The sequence below is a fragment of the Montipora capricornis genome, chromosome 4 (assembly GCF_036669925.1).
Source record: "Montipora capricornis isolate CH-2021 chromosome 4, ASM3666992v2, whole genome shotgun sequence".
Classification (NCBI taxonomy): domain Eukaryota; kingdom Metazoa; phylum Cnidaria; class Anthozoa; order Scleractinia; family Acroporidae; genus Montipora; species Montipora capricornis.
The window spans coordinates 53713790-53723789 of NC_090886.1; the positions used below are offsets into that span (position 1 = coordinate 53713790).

The 10000-nt window shown below is 38.3% G+C and overlaps 1 protein-coding gene across 1 annotated transcript in view; it reads right to left on the reverse strand.

The window, feature by feature from the left end:
- LOC138047450 (WD repeat-containing protein 5-like) overlaps positions 1–6425 on the reverse strand; it is a 6786-nt gene extending 361 nt beyond the window's left edge. The window contains exons 1-9 of the mRNA XM_068894302.1: positions 6127–6425; positions 5902–5986; positions 4491–4629; positions 3965–4157; positions 2806–2914; positions 2423–2460; positions 1888–2065; positions 1562–1654; positions 1–413 (exon numbers count right to left, since the gene is read on the reverse strand). The exon at positions 1–413 is cut by the window's left edge and continues 361 nt beyond it. Coding sequence (XP_068750403.1) covers positions 291–413; positions 1562–1654; positions 1888–2065; positions 2423–2460; positions 2806–2914; positions 3965–4157; positions 4491–4629; positions 5902–5986; positions 6127–6251 — 1083 coding nt within the window. The 5' untranslated portion in view covers positions 6252–6425 and the 3' untranslated portion in view covers positions 1–290. The remainder of the gene's footprint in view (positions 414–1561; positions 1655–1887; positions 2066–2422; positions 2461–2805; positions 2915–3964; positions 4158–4490; positions 4630–5901; positions 5987–6126) is intronic.
- Positions 6426–10000: the final 3575 nt, after the last annotated feature.

A 10000-nucleotide genomic window follows, 5' to 3' on the forward strand; every position in this document is an offset into this window, starting at 1 on the left:
ATATAACTTCTAGTAATTATATATGTATGCATTACTATACTTTCTCTTTTAAAATTGAAAAATATATAAAAATTGCTCTCATTGAATGAACAGCATATGCAAATGTATAATCATGTGACCTCTTGCAAATATCAATATTGAATCATTATTACAATAATTATTCTTTCTTTTTGACAAGTGTGCACTGGAATATATTAAGGCACTATGGAAGCCAAGCATGCACACTTCTGCAGCAAACTTTATAAGTACTAAACTTTGACATGGCAAAGTAAACTAGGCTAGTGGTCTCACTAAGACCTTTTCACAAGATAAACAAAGTTGGATGTTCCTGCAGCAATGAATGGATTATGGGAACGTCTTTCATAATCAATAGTGTACACAGCACGTGGTAGGTCTACAAGTCGGCCTGTTGTCTGTAAAATGAAAAAATCAAAATAATTTCCATAAGATATCCATTTACAAGTAGTAGTCTTAAAAAAAGGTGACAATCACAGTAACAACAGCCCTTTGTTTTTATGCCAATAGGGTTCATGTTAGCACAATAATAATAGTGGCCTAAACTGGGACTGAGGTTACAGTTTTCTGCTATACGGACCCATCCTTAGCTGTTGAATGAATGAATCTTCCTTACTCTCTCTCTCTCTTCCTCTCTGAAATCACTTTTGTATTATATTACTACTGTTGACTCGTATTGCACTTGTCTTGATAGCGAATGCAGTAAGCTCCTTACAAACTGGATGTTTCAAAGATAAATATTTTATTTGACTTCTGTTTCCAAGCCTCTTGAAACTAACTTTTCTGAGTAAATGAATTCGGTGTCAAAGGGAATGAAAATTTAAGGTCAAGGACAAAAACTCTCAGAGTGTTACCCTGCTCCTGGGCAGAGATGGAAAGATCCAGACCAAGCAAAGAAGCAATCAGATTGCTGGAATCGATACCATGACCTCTTGGAAAAAAATAAGATCTGATGAGCCATTTCAGTTAGGGCCCCTCTTGCCCCCGAGAGGTACCCTGGGATTAAAATCGTCTATCTCTGGCTTAGAGGAAAATCTCTGCCGATAGCATGGGACCAGGTCCCACAATACAGGGGAACAGGTCAAAAAAAAATTGCTGGCATTCCATTTCATCGCAAAGCCTGTTCCCCTCCCGGATGGTTGAGTTAGTAGGTGTGAATGGAAGAGGTGGAGGACGTTATGCATGGAAAAGTGACAACAGAAGGGAAAACAATGTCACTAGGGCATTGCTATAGGTTAAAACAATAGTCACCTATCCTTACTTATGCACTAAGTTGTGATTGACCCTATGTTGCTAGAATATGAATAGGGAGTTTAATTAAGCATGCGACATTTTTGAGGCGTGAATGTTAAACTGGAAATGAACGTTTCGCATGCCAGGACAGTAGCGTCTCCCAGATTTTTGACCCAATCATCTCTAATGGAGGAAAGGTACTTAGCAATATAAAGGTGGTAGTGACAAGACAGCTCACTTCCGGTTGCCGTCCACAGCTCAAAAACGTCGCATGCTTAATTAAACTCCCTGTTAAGATAGCTGTACAACTTACATGATAAGTTCCTTGATCCACACATCTCATCATGTTGTTGTCACTGCCCCCTGCTATGAGGCTATCAAGACCTTGCCACTGAACGCAATAAAGCTACAAAAAACAGATTCGAAGAAAACATGAGAAAAGTCTTCCTTTCAAACTAGTATTGGAAAATACAGCTGTAAATAAGTTATTATTTATCCCTTTCCTGTCCAGGAATGCCGCTTAAAGATCTTACCCTGGTTCATGCCAAGCAATTTTGCTTGTCCATAGGAAGCCCTTAGGCCAGGCAGGGAAGGGATGAAGACAGCAATAGGCACACAGAAGCAAATGTTACTACTTACCATACTGCCATTATAATCTGATGGTACATCTTTTAGGAGTTTGCCTGAGCCATAATCCCAGATCTGAAGTGTTTTATCTTTCCTCCATGAGCCGGTCAGTATTTGCCTGCTTGTTGCTGATGAACTCTGTGACTGAATGTCAAGGGCATCACCACAAATGTGAGGTCCAAAAATCTTCCTAAAATTGATTTAAAAATTACTTTTCTATGAAAAAAGCTTGCAGAAACTTTGATGAAAACAAAATACTTTTTTTACTTAAGAAAGCTCGTGATTTAACTGACAGACACTGTAATAATAGCAATAATAATGATAATTAACAACTATTCACCAAAGTGGAGGTGGCTAGACTGGTGGATATTTACCAAGCTGCGAAGCCACTAGCCACCGACACTGAGGTGAATAGTTGTTTTAGCATATACTAAAATAGTGAGATAATATGGCACAACAAGATGATTAAAATATAGCCTATTTACTAAACAGTACATACAGTTTAGAACAGTAAGTTTTTGAGAGTGCTAGTATAATGGCAGCATACCTTACAGAGTGCTTGTTATCAACTCTTGTGTCCCAAAACTGCCAAACACAATAAACACAAAAATACATATTGTAGCAATAATATATTACATGTACTTTTAACTATTGAACAATACATTGATCCAATCCTATGTGGTTAGTATCTTGAAACTTAACAAGACCTTTCAAACAGAATACACTGTTTTTGAAAGTACTGGTGAAAGGCATTTTATTAAAAACTTCAATATGAATCGTCCTAAGTTGTTTTTTATAATAAGTCAATAGTTGGAGTTAAATGCTTGCTTAAATAAAATTCATCATCATCATCATCATCATCATCATCATTACTGTCTTCCTAAATTACAATATGTGCACCAATACCATAAGCGATACATATACATGTACCTGGACTGTATCATCCCAGCCTCCGGATAGAAATTCATGATCCTGTCCAGGAGTGAACTGTACACTAAATACACGGCTCATGTGGCCATCCATAACCAGATGTGATGAGCTATGAAGTGCAAATGGCAAAAAGTCACTGATAGGCAAGTACAAATAATTATTTTTATTAACTATTGAATTTAAATTTTTTTAAATCCTTTAAATTTGACTTGAAACCCTTTGCTGAATAAAGGAAATCATTTTAGCAGGCAACATGTGATTTAATTAACCGCATATTTGCAACTAGGGGTAGGTAAGGATTGTCAAGAAGACCAACACACCAGCAACATAACAGCTTCAACATTTTCTTCAACATCTGTTTGATTTTGTTGAATGATGTTGACTGTTAGGGTGGGCAAACGGTTTTAACATATCTTCAACGTTTGATTTAACAAAGCTCACAAGAGGCTTTGTATTTAGTCCCAGGCTGCAGATGTGGTTGTTACAACTATGGATATGGATATGGACATGGATATGTCATTGAGAGACTGATTAGTGCACATGCGCATACCCAACAATGCTGAAAGAGGGTGGAAAATTGTTTCAACTTCATTCAACATTCACAAAAAAAGAAAGGATGAATGGTTGTCGAAGCAAAGTTTAATAAACACTTTTAAACTCATTCAACACTGATTCAATTTGTTTCAACACAGTTGAAAGGGGGAAGCACTAGCAAACGTTTTCAACATCACTGTTCAACAAAATCAGAAACCCATAAGGGTTGAAACGTGTAACGGCCCCTTGTGTGCTGGGAAACAAGCTTCTGAATATTCAATTTGCTAAGTACCATATTTGGAACAACAAGAGCGAGGGGTTTCCAAATATGGTGCTTAGCACTGAAAGATTCAACCAATCAGTTCGCACTGAATATTCGGAAGCTGTGAACGCGCGTTACACATTTCAACCCTTGTGGGTTTCTGACAAAATCCATTGGATCTTGAAGCAAAGTAATGTTGAAGCATTTGCCTGGGCCTTTAGCTACTTCATAGTTTTGAAACCTTGAAGGCAGACATCAATTTGCAAGTAAAAAGAGACAAACTTTCCATGGAACAGGGGTATCTTCCCTTCTCCAGGTACTTTTTAATTTTTTTTGACAAACCAACATGATCTTGAAAGTTACCTTGGTTGAAGAGTGCACAAAACTTGCTTGGTCTTCTCATCATACACATTCAGTATTGTGTCTGATCCTGCTGTGACAAACATGTTCCCTGATGAATTATATGCACATGCTAAAATCTGTTTGGCAGGTTCAGTCATTGTTCCTATACAGGAGCCACTTGATACATGCCACATCTTTGTTCTACCGTCAGCATCTGCATGATAAAAATAACAGTGATCAGAAGAAAAAAAACAAACGTTACCTGAGCAAGGTATACTTTGAAAACTGGAATGCAAAACATCTTGTGATGTCATCCTTGGGAATTTTAGACCCAAGCCTCTTACAAGCTCAGCTTTGGGACAAAATATTATTATTTATGACTGCCAATTTTGTGAACTTTACAAAACTTGTGTGGCCTTTTAGACTAAAGTGAAATACATGTGTAATGGTACTGAAATTTCACTCCATCTACAAAATAATAAATATTTTTGAGCTTCAGGCATTTCAAAGTTTCTCCTAAAAAGGGTGCTAATACTGCTAAACTTACAGCTTGCTAACAAGATATTGCCATGATTGTTTCCATCTGATATGGGTCTCCATCGTAGACACGTCACTGGCAAATGGCTTTTGAAGGTATCTTGATCTGAAAGACTGTACACACAATGGCCGCTTTCTGGAGAAAATATCTGAGACAAGAGAAACACAGGACAAGTTAAAATTTCATGGCTGTTTACTAAAGGTCCTCTATTTAGAACCTTTTGATTTCACTCATCATTAACTCTTCCTTCCTAAGAAAGACACTTTACAGATGTTATTGTCTAGTGCCTGGTTGGATTTCCATGTATCAACCAGGGGACCTCTTAGTATAAGCTGTAAGGTTTTTTTGAGGTCTCCTCACCACTTATTTCTCTCCATTTTTTTCTTTTTTTGCTTTTTTTACTGAATTATTGATTGTAAATATGTGGTGAAAGAAACATTGATTTGATTTAATTTTGATTTATTTTATTTTATTTGTCAATGAAGGTGAGTTCAGTAGACCTACAACCAATCAATACTAATAAAGTTACTCTGTCCAACACCAGACAATAGGGCCGTTTATATTAGAGAAAATTAGCCACAGCTTATTCTGGTCGCGGCTTACATAAGATGTGAACACCCCGTATAAATGGTACAAATTCTACGTTCACGGCTTTCTCAAGCTGCGGCTTATTCTGGCCTGGGAGTTTATACTCGTATAGATAGTTCCTTTCGTGTATTATGTACCCCACGGCCACACAGAGTAAGCTGCGGCTTCTTCTCTTAACGGCCCTAATATTATACTCATCAATGTGGTCCATTCAGGGGTTAAAGGATTAATAATAAAATACCAGTGGCAATACCTTGCTCCGCTAACTGAAGTAATAGTAACAATAATATCACTTCAGTCAAAGGTGCAAAGTAAAAGTTTTCCTTCTCAGATTTCTTTTTCCCCGGGCTCCAAATTTCCCAAACATTGTGTATATGCCAGCCTTAACTTTGCAGGCAATATTTATTAATTTATTTCATTAAGTAATACTCCTTTTCTTGCAAAATGTAACAGTAGCTGTACATCTTTTTATCACTGAATCAAATTTTCATTTAAGGAGTTATTTATTTCACTTCTGTGAAGCTTTATCTTTTACCAAGTACAACTTCCAGTTATATTCTAGTACTCGCTTATAAGTTGAAAATGGCCACCTGTGTAAAAACAGAAGATTTGAATTTACCACCTTCCTCTGTAGAGCTTAAATGAACCCAAGAAACACCTCCAGTTAGTGACTGTTACACAGCAACTTCGGTCAAAGAAAAAGCTATCTGTTGCCTTTAATACAGGGGAACACTGATTTGCACTGATGGAGGTAAGACATTATCTTGGTGAAGACTGGTTAAAACAGCCAGCCACACTTATCTCAGAGCAAATATACGTTGAGTTATTTTACCTTGGTAACACCGTTAGCCAGCCCAACAGCTAAGAAACTGCCTGAAGGGTCGAAACGACAACACATCACTTCTGAATTAGTTTCTCTGTTTCAAAATAAAGTTACTCAATTTTTAGCGGTACAAGAACTAACTCTATCACGGGCTTTGATTTCCTAGGACATAAGCAGAACTAAAAAAAAAAAAAAGATACTAGTGAGTAGCCAAAATAAATGGAAAAGACGTACAAAATGTTGAAGATCTTGAGATTGCCCTCCGCTGCAGGAGTGACCATAGCAGGAGCAGCAGGATTCATCATCGCAGCTTGTCGAGGTGTTGTTGTTGTGGATGGTAGCGTTTGAACCAAATGCATGGTGACAAAACTGTCTTTTATCAAATGTTAGCTCAGGTGTCTTGAGTTGTCTTAAGTCCCATTGGAACAAGAGTTAAAATCACATCTAAAAATCTCCGGTCTTTCAGTACACAACACAAAAAGTATTTAGGCGTGCGCAAACATAAAAAAAAAAAAAAAAAAAAAACGTATCTGTTACTATGGCAACGAATTTTGGGAGAAATTTGGAAAATTTCAAGTAATCGGTACCTTACTTATTTTTTTCGGGCACGGCGCGGTAAATCCTTCCTGTGTAAACCGAACAAACGTATGGTAGTAGCCAAAACGCGGGGCCGGGGCCGGGGCCGGGGCCGGGGCCGGGGTCGGGGTCGGGGTCGGGGTCGGGGTCGGGGTGCCTTTTCTTTTTCTCATTTTTTTTGGTTTCAATTTTTGTCGTTATTCTCCTGTTGGTTTTTGCGATAACCTGACTTAGTCTTTTCGAAAATCGGACTTTTTGGAAGTTAAGATCATTTCCGGAAATGCTGAAATTGGAATTTATGAAATATACGCCAACTGCCAAAAACACTGAAGACTCGCTGATCTCCACACTTAAAAACAGCATTGCAATGTTTACTTCTTGAGAAAAATAAAAAAAATGTGATCGTCACGCAGTCACGCAAAGTTTAAATTTCCTCGTTGCTCGTGTTGCTGTCATGTTGTTGTCTGTCTTTACTAGAAACGGTTTGTAGTAAAGCCAGAGTCGCACGGGAACTTGCTAGTCAATTCTATTCGGACGTCACGGGATCGAATCCAATATCACTATAAAGAACAGAACAACACTGAAAACAATTTTGCGAAAACAAGCAAATGATAACGTTGTGTGACGACTATCGTGGAACTGTGGCTATGTTCTGTTTCGTTTTAATTGTATTGCGGAGGTTTTTACGAAGTAAACATTAAAATGTGCTTTTAAAATGTGGAGCTCAGCGGATCTTCAGTGTCTCAAGGAGTTAGTGTATATTCCCCACAAAAATTCCAATTTCAGTCTGAAATTCTCTTAATTTCGAAAAACAAAGATGTCTTTTTCGTAGATTCCGTATAAATGAAAGAAAGATGCCAAACATTCGAATATAACATTACAGGAGAATAACGTCAAAAATTGGAACAAAAAAATATTGGAAAAAAAAGACACCCCGACCCCGACCCCGACCCCGACCCCGGCCACGAGTCCGGCCCCGGCCCCGGCCCCGGCCCCGCGTTTTGGCTACTACCCAAACGTATGGCATATTGGGCACCCGCGCCAGAAATTATAGAAGTGCCGAGCACGGTAACCGGTCGTTTCGCCTACTGTATGTTCGCCTACTTCTAGAGTCGATACGTCCAATATGTCAGTTCGCCTATACCCTGCGAACAGAGTCTCTTTCGATCTTCCTAGATCCCGACTTATTTATATGGAGGTATATCTATAAGCAAAAAGTTGACGACAAATTTAGTCTCCATCCGTCACGGATTATAGCTAGGCCGTGACGGATTTGTACCAACATCCGAAATAAAATCGTCCAAATCATGAATGCATCAATCCAAAGCTGAATGGCAATAAGCCGATTCTGGAAATGGCCATCACGAAAAGAGGCATAACACAGAGAGACATAACGCAAATAGTCATAACGCAGATAGTCATAACGCAAATAGCCATAACGCGAATAGGCATAACGAAAGTAGGCATGACGCAAAGACACATAACGCAAATGGCCATAGCGCAAAAGGATAACGCAATGAGGCATAACGCAGAGGCATAACTTAAACAGGAAGAAAAAGTTCGATAGGGATTATATGTTCTTTCCCTTGAACAATCAATTGACGTTTTTTTAGAGCTAAAATTATTTACGGAATACGCAGCTAGTCTTCATTCTTCAAAGGGCCTTTGCGTTATGGCTATTTTACGTTATGCCTTTTGCGTTATTAATATTTATGTTATGTTTTGCTGCGTTATGCCTTTCTGCGTTATGCCTCTTTGCGTTAGTCCTCTTTACGTTATGGCTATTTGCGTTATGGTTGTTTGTGTTATGGTTATTTGCGTTATGCCTCTTTCCGTGATGTCCATTTGCACAATGGGCTTGTTGCCATTCAGCTTTGGAATTTGGACGATTTTATTTCAAATACTGATCATTGAATTTTGTCATAGTTATACCTCCATAAAAAGCATGACACAATCTTCGCACTGGTAAATCGTAGCAATAAATTGGATTAACCAGGAAGTTAAGGAAATATTGTTGGCTTCCCAAATAAACTTCATTTTACACTATAGTGACAAAACAGATCTTTTTCTGACGTTAAAAACTTGGCTACCTATTAATCATTTGTCAGAAAGAAAAAAATCCTCGCGTATCACATTTTAACCCACGCATGCAAATAGAGCCCTCCCTGCTTTTCTTATGTTAATGTGTTGTTCTAATGTTAATTAGTTGGAATCTACATAAGAAAAGCAATGAGGTTTCTATCAAAACAAGGTCATCTCTAGCCTAACTTTCTTTTATGGGCCAGGTAACTAAGCACATAACTGTAAAATGGACTATTTGTTAAGCTCGCATATAACACATGATGAATTCACAGAGGCCGAAATTTTTTCACCAAAACCTTTTCCAGTGAAACATTTATTGAAACAAACAACATATTTGCTATTACCGACAAAAAACTCTTCCTATTTCATTGCGTGCGTGAAGACATGAAACCCGATCGTGTCAAATTACCATACGCAACAAAATAAATCCCAGAAGCTTTCTTTCAAATAATTTTTGACTGTCACATTTCCAATTATTTTTTTACCTGAAGGCTGTGCAGAGTTGAGCACAAAATATAAATAACAAAAATTAGTGAAATTTCCAATTGATACCGGAAGACTGTGGAGAGTTGAGTACAAGGAAATACAAATGGCCAGATAACAGAGATCACAGATCCACTTAAGGTGTTCGATTCCTTCTCTGTCTTTGTTATATTAAACCCATAAGTTACCATTTGGTTTCAGTGTTGCACATAACACCACACCTGGTAAAATATTAGAAATAGAGCTCAGTTTGATTACCGCTCGACGGGCGAAAGACTGTTGTCCAAGTCCATTACTCGTCGCTTTTCAGATTCCAAATGTTTATTTTTCACCGCCTGTCTTGTTGATACAATTGAAGCTAATTCACGTTCCATTCTTGAGCTCCTTAAAGGTATACTTTGTTTAAAGACCCACCAAAACGCCATTTGTGTTTCAATCACTTCGACACTAAACATTCTCCTGTGTCCACCAGAGAAATCTACGCTTTTCCACTACCGCCTCAAACCTAACAAAATACGCACAGAAGACTCTATGCACAAAGACACCACTTAGCAGGGAAGTGACAGGAAAGACTTTTACCGACACGGAAAACAAGAAAGAAAACAAAGAGATTCCACCCATTTTCCGACTGGGATTGCCAACCCAGTAATAAGAAATAAAAAAGCCACGAAATGAAACGATTCCGACAAGGTTTCGCAACCCACTAAAAAAAAAAAAAATACGACGAAATCAAACGCAGATTCCGACTGGGTTTGGAAAACCCAGTAATACATGGCCATGCTCTAACAATACGATCACAGTCTGTTTTTCAAGCTTATGAAGATCAAGCTCCGGTTATTCGAAGGATGGACAGCCTTAACTTATCCACTGGTTAGATCACACTACCCAGTGAACTGACATATCCGTTGGTGTTGTCGGTGGAAAAGCGAGGCCTGCATGCCATTCAACTTGTGTCTTTCTTCGCGTC